The 16,642-nt window shown below is 36.1% G+C and overlaps 2 protein-coding genes across 3 annotated transcripts in view; one reads left to right on the forward strand and one right to left on the reverse strand.

Moving 5' to 3' along the window:
- The window catches only part of LOC106872184 (arginine and glutamate-rich protein 1), a 30,617-nt gene extending 25,495 nt beyond the window's left edge, over window positions 1-5,122 (forward strand). Inside the window, exons 4-5 of the mRNA XM_014919081.2 lie at window positions 484-567; window positions 2,874-5,122. Of these exons, the coding sequence (XP_014774567.1) occupies window positions 484-567; window positions 2,874-3,032 (243 nt within the window). The 3' untranslated portion in view covers window positions 3,033-5,122. The remainder of the gene's footprint in view (window positions 1-483; window positions 568-2,873) is intronic.
- Window positions 5,123-6,339: 1,217 nt separating this feature from the next.
- The window catches only part of LOC106872189 (histone deacetylase 11), a 31,369-nt gene continuing 21,066 nt past the window's right edge, over window positions 6,340-16,642 (reverse strand). For both annotated transcript variants that reach the window (XM_014919088.1, XM_014919087.1), the window contains 7 exons: window positions 13,457-13,573; window positions 11,298-11,477; window positions 11,076-11,178; window positions 10,075-10,144; window positions 9,376-9,484; window positions 8,758-8,938; window positions 6,340-7,407 (listed from right to left, as the gene is read on the reverse strand). In XM_014919088.1, coding sequence (XP_014774574.1) covers window positions 7,277-7,407; window positions 8,758-8,938; window positions 9,376-9,484; window positions 10,075-10,144; window positions 11,076-11,178; window positions 11,298-11,477; window positions 13,457-13,573 — 891 coding nt within the window. In that variant the 3' untranslated portion in view covers window positions 6,340-7,276. The remainder of the gene's footprint in view (window positions 7,408-8,757; window positions 8,939-9,375; window positions 9,485-10,074; window positions 10,145-11,075; window positions 11,179-11,297; window positions 11,478-13,456; window positions 13,574-16,642) is intronic.

Here is a 16,642-nt window from a genome sequence, read left to right on the forward strand (position 1 = left end):
AGCTCCTTTGTTTTTTTTCATCAAGAAACATATTTATAAATGAAAAGATGATCGACTCGGTCATCTGTATTTTACCAAACTATTTTTTTTTCTAGAGTGTTGTTTGAATGTTTGTCTAATGTGATGTGTAGCCTTTTGTAAATTTTTAAAAATAACATCAAAAAACAAAATTATTATCCCTTGCCTTTCTGTGCTGACAACAACAACAGTAATTTGAAACACCTTTGTTCTCACCCAGCTGTGCTGATGGCCACTGGTGGTGGTGGTGGTGGCGGCGGTGGTGGGGGGTATAGTGGTTGTGTAACTGCCGCTGGTACTACTGCTGTCGCTGCTGCTACTGCTACTCCTGCTGCTCTACGTTGAACTCATCCACGGCCTGTTACTTATTGTGTCATAGCTTACAGCTGATTATTTTATTCCTCGTGTATTATACAGTTTGTTTCCTATGCACCTTCGTATGAACATGGTTATCTGTCTTTGTAGGAAGAGGAGCGGAAAAAGCGAGAGGATCTTGAGCGCATAATGGAAGAAAACAATAAAAAAATTGAAGAAGCTCAAAGAAAATTGGTAAGTTGGGGGCTTAGATTGTTGTTTGTCTTGATTTTATTTAAGTAACATGTTAAACATAGAAGTGTGGCTTTAATTCTAATCCAAATACAAAGTTAGAAATTGCTTAATGATATTAACCTTGGATATTACTAGATGAAATATCCTGGAGTATAAGGTTAGCTCTTTGGTTTTGCAAATATGGCCTTGATGAAGCATCGTGGATTTTAGGAAAATGGAAACCATATTGATTAAGCCCTGGTTAAAAAAAGGTTTGAGAATGTATTCTCCATTAGCAATGATTTAGTGACTTTAAAAATGTAATATGGTTGTTGAATCACTTCATGACAGATTTACAGGTGACAATAAAGTATGTCCATAGTTTATATTCAATTCCCAAGAAAACCTTTCATCACCTTGCCAACAATCTTCTTATTTCATCCATTTCCAACTCCTTGAATCTCTCTCTCTCTCTCTCTCTTCTAACATCAGTTCCCTTAGTGCCAGATCCACTGAGACTGTCCAACACGAGAATCTCTTGCTGTGGGTTCATTTCTTGGATAGGTAGCTACACTATTGCAGCTTATATTACAGCTCAATCAACTCCAAATTACCCCCCCCCCCACCTGTGTTGTCTCTATATACTTCTATATGCCATTGATCTACTTGCTGTCATCTCCAACAACATGCACTCTTATTTGATCATTAATGGTACAATAGCCACTTATATAGTTTTCTTCAGTCATTCATTTACTGCATTGTAATGTCTTTTTCTTAATGGGTCATCAGTACCACCAGCCCATTGCTCAATACCAACCTCATTTGCACCATGTTCCCAAGGCAAATGCATTTACTAAAAACAGTGTTATTATTAGTGCATGGCAAATTATTTTTCACGCGTTCATATAAGTACATTCTAACATTGTGTTGAGAATTTTGTTTGTTGAGGTCTTCCACATTGTATAGGCCCAATCCATGCGGTTTCAAAATACTGTAGGAAAACTTGAGCAAGTTCTTCAAATCTTCATGTAACATCAACTAGAAGTACAAACACAAGATTTTGAAACCATTTCTTAAAAACAGTGTTTTTTGACTCTCTACTCTTCCAACTGTCATGCTGAAATTTTATGATAACAGCACCATCCAGAAGTTGACTAAATGTTTTGTTTTGCATTAATTTTCAAGTGGAAATTCTGTTTTTATTTTCTTACAAGAATTCATCATCATCATTTACTGTCCGCCCTCCATGCTGGAATATTTAAAATTGCTTTCGGGTTATCATAAACTTGCAGCCCTGCAAGCTTTCACAGTAGCATTCTATGTATTAGTCACTGTTTCCTATTTATATCAGAGAGGACAGATTTTATTGTGGTGTGTGACAAGCAGCTGCATCTCATTGACAAGGCCCAAGAAGGTTGAAACCCATCTGATGTTCTCAGGAGTCATGCTGCAATGATGTTTGCCTTGCTCTGCTATTATATAGTGTTCTTAACATGTCTATGAAAAGATTTCCTCACAGACAAAGTCCACTGCATCATGCCTTTCTTTGTTGTATATACATTAAGTATGATGCACAAATGGCTAATTTCAATTTAATGTTGGTTCAAGAAACAAGTGTCATAAGTGTGAAATGTTGTTCAATAAAAATTCATGCTCTACCCTTAATCCCGAGCCTCATGTTAGACCTTACTATCTCTGAGTATGTGGTCTTAGCTATGTTAGGCATATGTTTTTGCTGGGATCACATCTTATAGCCTGAACCTTCTCTTCAGGGCCAGAACATATGTTCACTTCCAGCAATGACTCTACAAAACACAAGTGATGGCTGACATTGAAGTATTTCTCCCACAGTTGGAGGTGTGTGCTATTGTTTGCACACACTTTTAAAATATGTATCTACACATTTTGTCAAGGAGCCGTCGTCGTTTAACATCCGCTTTCCATGCTAGCATGGGTTGGACGATTTGACTGAGGACTGGTGAAACCAGATGGCTACACCAGGCTCCAATCTGATTTGGCAGAGTTTCTACAGCTGGATGCCCTTCCTAACGCCAACCACTCAGAGAGTGTAGTGGGTGCTTTTACGTGTCACCCGCACGAAGGCCAGTCAGGCGGTACTGGCAACGGCCACGCTCAAAATGGTGCATTTCATGTGCCACCCACACAAGAGCCAGTCCAGGGGCACTGGCAACGATCTCACTCGAAAAAAAAAAAATAGAGCAAACCATATGATAATTAATGATAATGTAAGAGTATTGCTTAAGGATATTTCTCATTGAAATATGCAGTTTTTTAATTTTATTTCATTTTTTTTCCTCTTTATTCAGGCTGAAGAGCAGTTGAAGCTGGTTGAAGAACAGCGAAAAATTTTAGAAGAGAAACAGAGAATGGAAGAGGAGGAAAGGAAACGGGTGAAACAAGAACAAGACAGAATTTTAAATAAGAAAAATGCTCGACCAAAATTATCATTCAGTTTGGGAAAATGAAAGACTAACGACTGGTGTAATGTAAGAAAATCTAAAATTAGAAAGTTATTTTGTGTAGGCAATGTTGACAATAAGATACAAATTAAGGATTTGGTTATCTTTATGGAGAGCTGCTAAAGTAAAAGATTTAAAAGAGATCTGAAATAAAATTGCAGACTATACTGCAAGTTCTATTTACAGATGTCTTGGAAAAGGGAAGAAATTTTGATTGTGTTTACTGCATTGCATTATTCATGAACTTTTTTTAAACCATAAGAACTTAATAAGGTTTTTAAAATCTGGTCTTCCTTAGAAAAAGATTCCCTTTTTCTCTTGATTATTTTTCAAGAGAAGGATTCATAATCTTATCAGGGATTAGTCGTCATGGATTAATTAAAAGAAACTTTTTTTTTTTTTATCCCTAACACCAGTTGAAAAAAAAAAAAAAGCCACAATTAGTTTAGGTTACTGGTCTGTTTTCTTTGTTGAAAGATTAAAGAACATGCATACATTTGCGTCCGTATTATGTGAAATATCAATTTCTCTTGGTCATTGATGTTTTACGAATTAGGAATGTTTTTCTGACTAATTTAAATGCCTTGTCAGAAAATTCGTTATGTAGTGAATTTGATGAGTATGTCATTGTTGACGGTTGGTTGTTACTTTGAACAGGGGTGATTGCATTTTAATGTATTTTATTTCACTGTTGCAAATCTACTGTCTAGTTGGCACTGTAACTCCACTTGCTTTGTGGCTTTAACAACAACAATATATTCTCTTGTTATAAGGAATATAGTTGTTTACAACTAGTTCAGCTAAAAATACTTGGCTGAACTCTGTGAACAATATCACACCAATAAGATAGGTGATGTCGCTAAAATCATCTAATGTTGAATGATGCATTGTTATAGAATAAACATTACAGCGAAATGCTGTTTTGTTTGATCAGAGTTAAAGATGCAGGGTTGGCTGGACTTTTTATTGTTAAATGGTATCGCTTGACTTGTTGCTGCTTTATAACTGCAGCCATTTCTCTCACTCCTCCATTATAATTACTGCTCCAATTGAACAAAATGTAAAATTTCAAAATCTCTAGAAAAACGGCCATTTCTTATATTCTTTTGAATATAGATTATTGATACCTTCTTCATTGTAAATTGTTCCTGTACATTAGTTAAACGGTACAGAACCTTTTTTTTTTTCTTAAATGTACATTTCTTGTACTTCTGGATCTCATCACCATCTTTCCTTCCCCCTACTCCCCAAACATTTTGTACAGTTTTTACATCTGTAGCAAAACTGGTTTCATTCATACATTTTGCCACTTCTCTCTCTCTCTCTCTTTCAAAAGCCCAGATGTTGTACCTTGCAGTGTTCAAATGTTGGCTTATTAAATCAGTTGAATGCTACCCAAGCTTGATCTACATTTGTACATTTTGATACTTTCATAAATGATCTCCTTTTCATAGGAAATGCTTATTGCTTATAAGCATTTGAAAGATCTTAATTTTAATGGATATCTGATGGAAATAGATGCTGGTTCCCAAAAATCTCTTCTATTCCTGTGCAATGAGCCATTTAATGAACAACTGGCACTGACTAATATCTGTTAGTATATACTGAACATAACGTTCTCAGGTCTACTGCTGGACCCAGCTGTATATTTCTATGCCGAGCCAAACCAAGACTTACAACATTCTGCCTACTTCAACTTTAGTGCTCTTATTTCTGAAGGTTTGGCAGTAGCTTTGAAAATTGCCTGTTTGACTACTATGTAGTCCAACTTCCCTTTGTCTTTTGTATGTACATTTTTATTTTTAAACTTGATCATTTGTCCGTTCATGCTTAACATTATACATATAGTTAGCTTCTTTTGATACTGTCCGTTTCAGTACATTTTGATATTTAAGGACATCTGAAATTTATCTAGTTTATAACATTTTTACATTTAATTTTTCAAGAAAACAATTATAAAATAGTGATGCTTTACAAAAAGAGTGAAGTCTTGAGTCTTGGTTGTAAAATTTTTGAGCAGGTTTTTTTTTTTTTTCTTTTTTTCATCATACCATCTTCTGTAAATACACATGAAATCATTAAAGCATTTAAATGAATGTAGTTTTGCTTTTTCATTGCTTTTAAACTTATTTAATTTGATCTTGTTTGAAAATAAAAATCAAAACATTTAATTGCAATGAAACTGTAATATAATAAAATGGACAATCTTAACAGTTTCTGGTAATTAACTTTCAAGCTGAGGATTTTGTATATTTCTGCTATAATTTCTTAATGTGAAAGCACATGGCCTGTAGTTAGGACATTGCCCTCATGATTTTGAGGTTGTGGTTTCAATTTCTGGATCAGGTGTAGTGTTGATCAAAATACTTCATTTCATATTATTCTAGTCGACTCAGTTGAGATGAATTCCAGCAAAAGTTGGGGAGTTAGCCCAGGAACAGACCAGTGTTTCATTCAGGCAGGGAGTGTGATCTAAGTCACTTTATACACCATCTGACGGGCAGCCTCCCTTTGTGTTACCCACAAGACTGTGCCCTTGGCAGGGTGTCTTTATTGAGAAAACAAACAAGCACTAAGAAGAGAAGATGCTAGATAAAGGCATGCACTGGCCAAAATGATTGCAAAAGTATGGACTGGGCACCAGAGTGTGTGGGGGTGACAAATAAAAACTAGTTGCAACCAATGATTGCACTTCACAGTTGTTCAATGAGCTAGAAATAGAAGCCAAATTCCCCTCAAAGCACACTTTATCAAATGTGTTTTAACTTTTTGTAAAATAATGTTGATGATGAATAGAATACTATATAATGGACCGTTGTGGATAGCCAGCATCTAAACCAATTTGAGAGATAATACAGTATCTGCCAGGATAACTTATCTTTTTGTAAAATAGTAATGTAGCCACAAATACACTGTATGAAGTTAAGACCGGATGTTTACAGCTGGAATGCCTTTTGTCATTAGTCTCATCATCATCATTTAACGTCCGCTTTCCATGCTAGCATGGGTTGGACGATTTGACTGAGGACTGGTGAAACCGGATGGCAACACCAGGCTCCAGTCTGATTTGGCAGAGTTTCTACAGCTGGATGCCCTTCCTAACGCCAACCACTCAATGGAAATTGACCTAGGGTTAAATAAGTGTATATATTATATATATTGGGCAATGTTTCTTACATTCAGTGTTTCATAAGCAACTTAAGTATTTCACAAGCTCTCATCTCTAAGCAGCAACCAGTTTCTAATTTTATCTCAAAAAAAATCAATGAAGTTGGTAATAAAAGCACAGTGATAAATGAAAGTAAAACTGGTATAACTGGTGGATTGAATCTTAATCCTAATAACTTTTTTTTTAATTATATTTTGTTCCTTTTGAAGGGAACATGGAGGAAAAGTTTAATGTTATAATGAAGATGCAACAGATCAAAAGATCTTTCTTCGATCAGCTATTTTTAAATTGGACACAAAGAGAATATAAAATTTAATTTACAAGCGATGTTTTGGTTGTCGTGTTGTTTTCAATGTTAACAGTAATTCAGTGAAATATCAGTAGTTTGTAATCATGCAACCCTTTTGTAACTGACAGTTTTAATACCATGACATAGCATGTTTGAAATGATTCAATAGTAGCTGTTTTGCCAACATTATTTGTAATATGCAGCTTGGATTTTTGTCCCTCAGTCGAATTGCTTAAAATCTTTAACTAAAAAAAAAAGGGGAAAAACAAGCCAAAATATACCAGCCATGTTAGTCCAGTTGAGAAGTACTTGCTTAAGTTATAAATCCTAAAATTTCAAAAGCATACTTCTGTTGATTATCATGATGAGTGTAAAGTGACAGTGGAAGATAAAATGAGATTCCTGTTAGTTTAAAATCCTTTGCAATTTGTTATACTTTTAAGTCTTTGAACAGTTCACATCAGTAGTCGTGTTTTTTTTGTTTTGGAGTGGGGTTGTCTTTAAGATAATGCTGGAAGTTATAGGTTTGAAATTTCTATTTTATAAATATCACAGTTTTATGCTTTAGGATAAACAACAAATATATTATGTAGCAATGTTTGATACCAAATAATTTTCAGTATATTGGTATTTAAGAATGTTGATAATGGTGCTTCAGCAGAGCTACAGCCAAGAGGTTGAAATCTGTACAAGAATTGTTCAGAAATAGGAACCCAAAGGGTTTGGGGGTCCTCAGAGATGTAAATAATTAAATATATATTTAAAGGGCTTAGATGATTGAAGTCTTTCGTGTTAGGATTTTGATTGGTCTATGTGAGATTCCATCGAAGGACTTTTTTTGGGTTCTGTACAAAAAAATCTGGAAATGAAACTTTCACTGCGACTTCGTGAAACTTGATCAGGCGGAGGCATAGAGGGAGTTTCTGGAAAAGAGAAGAGTAATGAGATAAATTAGAGGGATTGACTTTTGGGATTTGTAGATTAATAGTTGATTAGCAAATACTGTTACATGTTTTATTGATACTTCCAGAAAATTTGGCATTAACCAGTGAATCCTATGATAAGTGCTTGCACCAAACATCAAGATATTGAAAAAGCATCTGAAATTTCATAATGAAAAGTAATTAGTTTTTAATTAGAGAGTTTGTTTTTTCATGTATTTAATAAGTGATAGCTCTGTAAAATCCAGTTCTATAAAAACAGTATTGCACTTTACATCTTCCAGCACCACACCAAGTATGGCTGCTAGTTACATTCATCTGTAAAGTGAGTGGCATTAGGAAGGGGATCCAACTGTAGAGACTATGTCAAAATAGATAATGGAGCTTGGTCGTGTGTTTTGACTTGGTTTCTATGGTTATGTGCTCTGCCTAATGTCAACCACTTTACAGAATGTACTGGGTGCTTTTTACATAGCACCAACAGGGTAACAGAGTAACTTGCAAAATAAAAAAAAACTAGGAAGGGAGTTATATAAATATAGCTATGGAAGAGGAAGACCTGGAATGAGGTGGTGAAGCATGACCTTCGAACGTTGGACATCACAGAGGCAATGACAAGTGACCGAGACCTTTGGAGATATGCTGTGCTTGAGAAGACCCGGCAAGCCAAGTGAGATCGTAGCCATGGCTGATGCCGGTGTCGCATAACCAGCCCATTTAAAAGTACCCTTCAATCATCGGAATATACTGTGCATGGCCGATGCCAGTGGCACGTAAAAAGCACCCACTACATTCTTGGAGTGGTTGGCGTTCGGAAGGGCATCCAGCTATAGAAACCTTACCAGATCAGATTGGAACCTGGTACAGCCTCTTGGTTTACCAGTCCTCAGTCAAACCGTCCAACCCATGCCAGCATGGAAAGTAGACATTAAACGATGATGATGATATAGCTGAAATTTATAGAATAACAAAAGACAAAGACAGGTGTATGAACAACAATCAAGTGTATTAGTTTGATGCTCAGGAAATATATATATACACATACATATACACACATGTACAGGTATGGCAGTATGGTAATAAGTTTGCTTCCCAACTGCATATATATATATGGTGGGTTTCTTTGTTTTTGTTTACCAAATCTACTCACTAGCCGCTAGGGTAGAAAACATTTGCTGAAGGTGCTGTGTAGTAGGACTGAACCCAAGACCAGATAGTTGAGAAGCTTGCTTCTCTTCTTAACCATAGAGCTACACCTGCATCTTTAAACTAATAAAATATTAGAATGGTTAGTTTTACCATTTCTTCAATGCAAAACAAAATAGTTCTTACCAAGTGCTTGGTGGTGCCTTGCTTCCTGACAGTCAATGAGTTGGTTTCGATGTAGATTCAGAATAGAATTAGCAATTATACGTGCATTGTTTCTCATGTAGCCACCACTTGTCAACATAATTATAGGAATGTTACGTGATCTCACAGCTTCAAATACAATGTAATCTCGTTTAATTACTCCCTAAATAAATAGAACAGGGGAAAATCTCAAAACTAACACAAATTTGGTTAACATTCAATTTAACATAATAATTTAATTATAACAGATAATGGACAATTATTAAGGTCAAGTTATTATTTTATTATAATTAAGAGAAAGTTCATAAGGTTAATGGTTTTATCTTTTACTTGTTTCTGTTATTAGACTGTAGCCATGCTGGGGCACCACTTTGAAGAATTTTTAGTCAAATGAATCAACACAAGTACTTTCAAATTTTGGCACAAGGCCAGCAATTTCAAGGAGGGGGAGTAAGTCAATTCCATCAACCTCAGTGCTCAGATGATACTATTTTATTAACCCCAAAAGGATGGAATGTTGCTAAGCAATTTGCCTAGCATGCTAATGGTTCTGCCTGAACTAAGAGGAAAGTAGATAAGTTATGATATTTTCCTACATACCGCTGGTGAGATGGCAAGATTTCCTAGAGGATCTCCATCTAAAATGTCAGTCCCCGCATTATAAATAACAACATCTGCATCAAACTCATTTAAGGCTCCATGGACATTTCTAAATGAACAACAGATAAAACAAAGATTGATATTAAGTTGTTTGAAAATTAACATTTATTTATATACAATACATACTGATGTAAAATGTATACCCCTATTTATGAGTAAAGAAGTGTTTAGTCAGATTTAGTATAATTGCTATCTAAAATACAGTGAAAACAAATTAACATATCGTAAACAAAAAGCAAATATAAAAATGATATTTAGACTTTACTATTGTGAGCTGTAAAAGTGCACCTGAAGTAAAACCAAAGTTGTAGCAATTAAGCAATCATGTTTGCTTATATAAAATACAAAAATACAGGAACACACATGCACGGTGGCTGATTTTCCTCGTCACACTTTAGACAAGGGTCTTATATGTGCACAATGAATGCACATACAAGATTTTTGGCAAGCAATGAGTAAAGGAACACTATAGAAAGAAGGAGAAAACGTAAATGACAGGAGTTATGATTTCTGGGAAGACTGCAAAATAACAACTGATGTTGTATGATGATGACATTTGTTTACAAGTGCAATGTCAAGATAAAGACACACACACACACATATAGTAACAGAGAAATAAAACTACAAAACTTTACTCACACTGAAACAGAATTAAGATATTCTTCATCAGCCGTGAAAGGTTCAAGTTCTACTTTTCTCTTGATGGCTTCTGGAAAGATATAAATATTGATAAGAAATTTAATCAGATATAAAAGCACTTCATCATTGAGCTAATTACACAGTCATATCTTTTCTTTTATCTTTCAATTGTTGCAGTCACTGGATAGTGGCCATGCTGGGGCATCACCTTGAAGGGTTTAGCCGAACAAATTGACGCCAGTGCTTATTTTCTGAGTCTGATACTTGTTTTATCGGTCCCTTATACTGAGTCTCTAAGTCACAGGGACTTAGTGAAACCAAATGCAGTTGTCAAGCAGTGGAGGGGGGACACAAAAGACACACCCATACGACAGGCTTCAATACACACACAAATGCCGGTGGTATGTAAAAGCATCCATTACACTCTCAGAGTGGTTGACTTTAGGAAAGGCATCCAGCCATAGAAACCACGCCAAAACAGGCTGGAGCCTGGTGCAGCCTTCCAGCTTGCCAGCCCTGGTCAAACCATCTGACCCAAACCAGCATGGACAATGAATGTTAAATGACAATGATGATGATGATAAATCTACCGACAAAGCTTTTGTTGGCCTGGGGCTATAATAATAATAATAATGAAATTATTGTTTAGGTGCACTATAACTCATCAAAGGTGCATGTACAGTACATAGAATTGTATACAAATGTCAGGAAAGCGAACAGTGTATGAGTCATGATACACATGAGTGCATGCGTATGGGGCAGGGGATATCAGGTGTAGTATTGGCGAATTTCAGGAAGCATGAAGGTGACATTTGTCCAGGTGTTGCACAGTGGGACTGAACCTGAAATTACATGGTTGAAAAGTGAGCTTCTTAACCATGCAGCTAGGCTTGCATCCTATTCAACTTTATCGCACAAAATAGACTTTGCAAATGCCAAACATAATAAGGTTTAATGAAAGTAACTCAACATCAAATCATGATTTTGCAAAATGTGCTCACTTTTAGCATAGCCATCAAATGGATAGATCTTTCTGTTGTAAATATCCAAGATATAGACATCATTGTCATCAGCTTCAAGTACATCTCTCTGGTATCCATTGCCCTGGAAAATAGGAGTAACATTTTAAGGAGAGGTTTTGATGGGAAGAAAACATATGTCTTGTGAGAGAGAGAAATCCATTGAAAGTGGGGAAAAGGGGAGAAAGAAGAAGTCATTTTTACCTGATGAGCATCAAGGTCTACAATTAATATTTTTCTAATCTTATGTCTGTCTCTCATGAATTTCATTGTAAGTGTAATATCAGCATAAGCACAAAATCCACCCCCTTTCTTGGCTGAACAGTGATGGAATCCACCACCAAGATTTATTGACCAGCCACGCTTAAGAGCAAGTTCACCAGCCTGCAACAAGAGAACAGAGTCATTAGAAATTAAGACAATGATATATGTTAAAAGGAAAATGATAAAAAAATTTCTCACTGTAGTACAAGGCTAGACATTTGTAAGAGAGGGGAAGAGTCTATTAAATCGACTACATCATAAATACAAAGTTTATTGATTGTAGAGAAATAGAAGACAACTTTGGTAGGATCTGACTCAGAATGTGGAGCACTGAATTATTCTGCCACTCCATGTAATAATTATAGTGATATTGGTTTCAGATTTTGGCACAAAGTCAGCAATTTGGGGCAGAGGGGTAAGTTGATTATATCAACCCCAGGGCTCAACTGGTGCTTATTTTATCAACCTCAAACGGACAAAAGGCGAAATTGATCCCAGTGGTATTTGAACTCAGAACATGAAGTGAGAAGAAATGCCACTAAGCATTCTGTCCAGTATGTTTAATGATCTGCCAACCCATTGCTTCATAATGATATTAATAATACATTAAAGTAATGAAAAACAGAAGGGTCTATAATTGATACTCTTGCCTAGATCATATGCAAGAAATTATCAAAAAAATGTAATGACCCAAATGGGAAATCATACAAAGAGAATTAGACAACACTGCATCGTTTAAACTGAACAACTTGTTACAGTTAGAATATACATATATCTACAACCATGCAAACTAGTTACATCTATTGGGATGTGTATGTGTGTGTGTAATTTATTTAGTGATCCAGTGGTTTGTTACTCTGGAGATTCCACAGCATGCCACCACTTCCTCAAGTCAAAGTGGGTCGTGTGTGTGCGTGCACGTTTGTGTACATAAACACTACTAAATTATCAAGAAATATTAAATACAAACATTTATTAAAATGCTGTCATTGAAAACAACCAATTTACGGTTTTTCAATGAAGGAGACTCTACATGATCATTTGATCTGTTAGAAATAGCAGCCAAATCTCCCTCAAACTACATGTTAGCATCCTGTTAAGAGGCAGACACATTAGATAATGTAGTCCTAGATACTCAATGCCTGAGAGAAATATGGGACTGTCATCAGTAGAATCATAGGTCTGCTTGATCACTACTCACCTGGCACTAAGCAACAGCTCAAATATATGATTGTGCTAAGAAAAATATAAGAAAACCACAAATAAATTATTACTAAAGACTGAAAAGGTCTTTCTTTAACCCTTTAGCATTTAAACTGACAATATCTGACCTAAATATTCCACCTGTTTTATGTTCAGACCAGCCAGATCTAACCTCTCACACCAACCCAACAATATCACTTTAAAAATATACAATCACATCATTGAAACCTCAAAGCTGTGAGATATAGCATGATTATTTCAAAACAAAATGAAAAAAATAAGCATTACAAATTGATAGAATAACCTAAATGCTAAAGGGTCAACATACCGATCTCCTCTGGTTTTAACAATGTGTTTGTGTGTGAAGACATTGGGAAATGGCAAAATATGTGCAGAGGATGCAGGCAGAAACTATTATAAGTCATGTTAGAATTTGAAATATCTTAGCATAATCATCATTCAGCATCTGCTTTCTATACTGGCATAGGTTGGACGGTTTGGCAGAATCTGGCAAGCCCCAATGTCAACTTTGGTACAATTTCTATAGCTAGATGCCCTTTCTACTGCCAACCACTCCACAGTGTGTACTAGGTGCTCCTTTTGTGCCATTGGCACTAATGAGGTCACCAGGTAACTTACGAAGATTAAAAAAACTCCCTTGGTTACATGACGGAGGTGACTTTATGCCAGGTAACATTACAACCAAAATTTTAATAACATTAATACTTTACTACATACACTAACATTGTTTGTGACAGATTGAATTAAGAAATGAAACAAGCCTTTTTCAGAAAGTGTAGTATTGTTTGGGAGACTAGTTTAATTTAATTAAAAAATTACTTTCGGACCAGCTGATTTCAACATGGAAAGATCAGAAAACAAAATTAACAGCTTACCAGAATGGTGCCACCTGTCTGATATCTGAATGGCTGAAGAACATAGCGCTGTACTAAGAAGTTTGGCATAATGGCCACAGGTGGAATTTCAACAATCCTTGCAACATTTAATCCAGTCTGAAATAAATGAAAAGACATTATTAAATTTTGTTAAAATGTAAGTTCATGAGTACAACGATTGGAGAAGTTTGTCCTGATATTTACAAAAGCTTAAAAACACAATGGCTGGAAGAAATTTCAAGAAGCCATGAAAATCCCCAACAACAAATCTGTCCCTTTATTTTCCATTCACCCTCTAAGGTGAGGGAAATCTTTAGTCTTATGCATTTCAAGGAAACCCCACTAGTGATGGTACATCGTCATCATTTAAAATCTGTTTTCTATGCTGGCATGAGTTGCACAGTTTGACAGCAGATGACAAGGCCAGGAGCCACACCACATTCCATTGCATGTTTTGGCTTGGTTTCTACAGTTGGATGCCCTTCCTAATGCCAACCACTTTACAGAGTATACTAGGTGCTTTTTACATGGCATTAGCACCAGTGCTTTTTGTGTGACACCATCTCCTGTGCTCATAAAACAAAAATGTTTTTTTTAATCACTTAGTACACTGTAAAGTGACTGGCATTAGGAATGGTATCCAACCAGAGAAACTATACCAACACTGAAACACTGGAGCAAGACATAATTCTCCGACTTATTGGATTGTATCTAACTGTCCAGCCCATGCCAGCATCAAAAGTGAACATAGAAATAACGATGACAGTGACAATGATGATTGACAACATGGCTTTTTTTTTTACTTATTTTAACACAGCAGCTGAAAATATTTGTCCACTACAAGACAATTTACTGCATTAACAATGAGTGCTTGCAGAAAAAAAAGACCCCAAAAGCATTTTAATATTTTGTGAATAAAGTGAGGCAGTGAACTGGCAGAACCGTTACCATGCCATGCAAAATATTCAGTGGTATTTCATCTGTCTATATTCTGAGTTCAAATTCTGTTGAGGTTGCCTTTCATCCTTTCAGGATTGTCAAAAATAAGTACCGGTTGTGTACTGGGAGTCAATGTAATCGACTTGCCCCTCTCTTGAAATTGCTGGCCTTGTGACAAAGTTTGAAACTAATATTTTATGGTTAAAGTTCTTGCTTTTGAAATCCTCTTTATTTCACTATTTCTAGAAGACTCTTTAAAAGTCTTCCCAATTTTCGTTCTCACCCTGGTCAGATGGTCATCTAAACCCACTTTTCACATCCATCTCTCTTTATCTTTACTGTGTCTCTCAAATGAGATTTTGCACCAAATACTTCTAATAACTCTTCACCATTGGTGCAGGCATGGCTGTGTGCCTAAAAAGATCACTTTGCAACCACATGACATTTTGGGGTTCAACCCCATTGTATGCCATCTTGGGCAAGAACCTTCTACTACAACCAACCCATGGCCAACCAAAGCCTTGTGAGTGAATTTGGTAGACAGAAATTGTGTGTGTGTGTGTGTGTGTGTGTGTGTTTTGACAACCAATGTTGATTTGCTTATGTCTCAGTAACTTAGCAGTTCAATAAAAGAGATTGGTAGAATAAGTACTGTACTGTAAAAATAGTAAGTTTTGGGAGTCAGAATTTGTTTGACTAAACCCTTCAGAGGAGTGTCCCAGCTTGACCACAGTCCAATGATTGAACCAAGTGAAAGATATAGCTGCTGACCACTGGAATTTCTCTCTTGCCCAGGTTTCACCCACACAAATTCAAACTGAACATCAACTGCACCAGTTTACAGTTGATGATCAAATATTGCCAATATTTTTGCACCAACCTATTATTTTAACTTGAAAATGTCAAGGGGAAACTGAAATGTGAGTGCAGGAGGACACGGACTGATTGATATCATGGCTTTCCTATTGGGAAATGTCATGGTGTCCTTTAGGATTCAGTAAAATGTTAAGAGCTAATTCCTGTTCAAAAAATTTATTTAACAACCAGTTTGTGAAAACTGTGTGCAGGTCACTAGTGTGTGTGTGTGTCCCTGCTTATGCCCCATAACTTAGCAGTACAATAAGCAGAGATTACCAAAGAGCTGAAATAAATACTGGGGTTGATATGATCAATAAACCCTTGAAGACACTCACCCCAGAATAGTTGAAATCAGTTAAATACCAAATCACATTTCTTTCACATGGTATGTGTTACCTCTGATTTTCAAATGATGACTGACTCCCCCACCACCATCATCTAACATTCATCTTCTATGCTGGCGTGAACTGGATGGTTCAACAGGATCCAACGATCCAAGGCTTGCCTCAAGACCCAGTGCCATGGTTTCTATGGTTAGATGCCTTCCTGGCACAGGCACTAGTGAGGTTAGCAAGTAATTAGCAAGACATGATCCCTCAAACGAGTGGGGAGTGGTATTAAGGTGGGGGTGGCTTTGAAGCCAAGTGTTAAGAGTGTAAAGTATGGGAGAGAGACTGGAACATGTGTCTATCAATAAAGAGAGATGATTTATGGATATTTATATTTCTTTCACAGTCTCTGCACATTTGGTTTTCAAATGAGTCATGGTTCCTAGATACCTTCGCAACATTCGAGGCAACAATAAACAGAAAAAGACTAAAATTGTATATATATATATTTATAGAGAGAGAGAGAGAGAGATCATTAATGTGTCAATATGGGAAAGTTTTTTTTTATCTTTTACTTGTTTCACTCATTGGACTGCAGCCATGCTGGGAGACGGCCTTGAAAGGTTTAATCAAACAAATTGACTCCAGTGCATAGTTTTCAAGTCTGGAACTTATTCTATAGATTTCTTTTTACTGAACTACTACATTAAAAGGATGTAAACTAACCGACACCAGTTGTCAAGCAGTGTGAAGGTAGGGACAAACACATACATGCTCACACACACATATGCATATATACAATGAACTTCCAGACAATCTTTAGATATTAAATTCACTCATAAGGATTTGGTTGGCCTGGGACTATAGCAGAAGACACTTGCTTAGTGGGATTGAACCCATAACCACATGGTTGCTAAGCAAGCTTCTTAACCATACAGCCATTCTAGGAACAATATTTTGGAAAAATCTATATTCATTAATTTTCTACTTCTGACTTATTATGGGATTCATTGTCTGTTCAAACTAGAATTAAATAAGCTGGGTGTAAAACACAAATTTG

The sequence above is a fragment of the Octopus bimaculoides genome, chromosome 4, assembly GCF_001194135.2.
Source record: "Octopus bimaculoides isolate UCB-OBI-ISO-001 chromosome 4, ASM119413v2, whole genome shotgun sequence".
Classification (NCBI taxonomy): domain Eukaryota; kingdom Metazoa; phylum Mollusca; class Cephalopoda; order Octopoda; family Octopodidae; genus Octopus; species Octopus bimaculoides.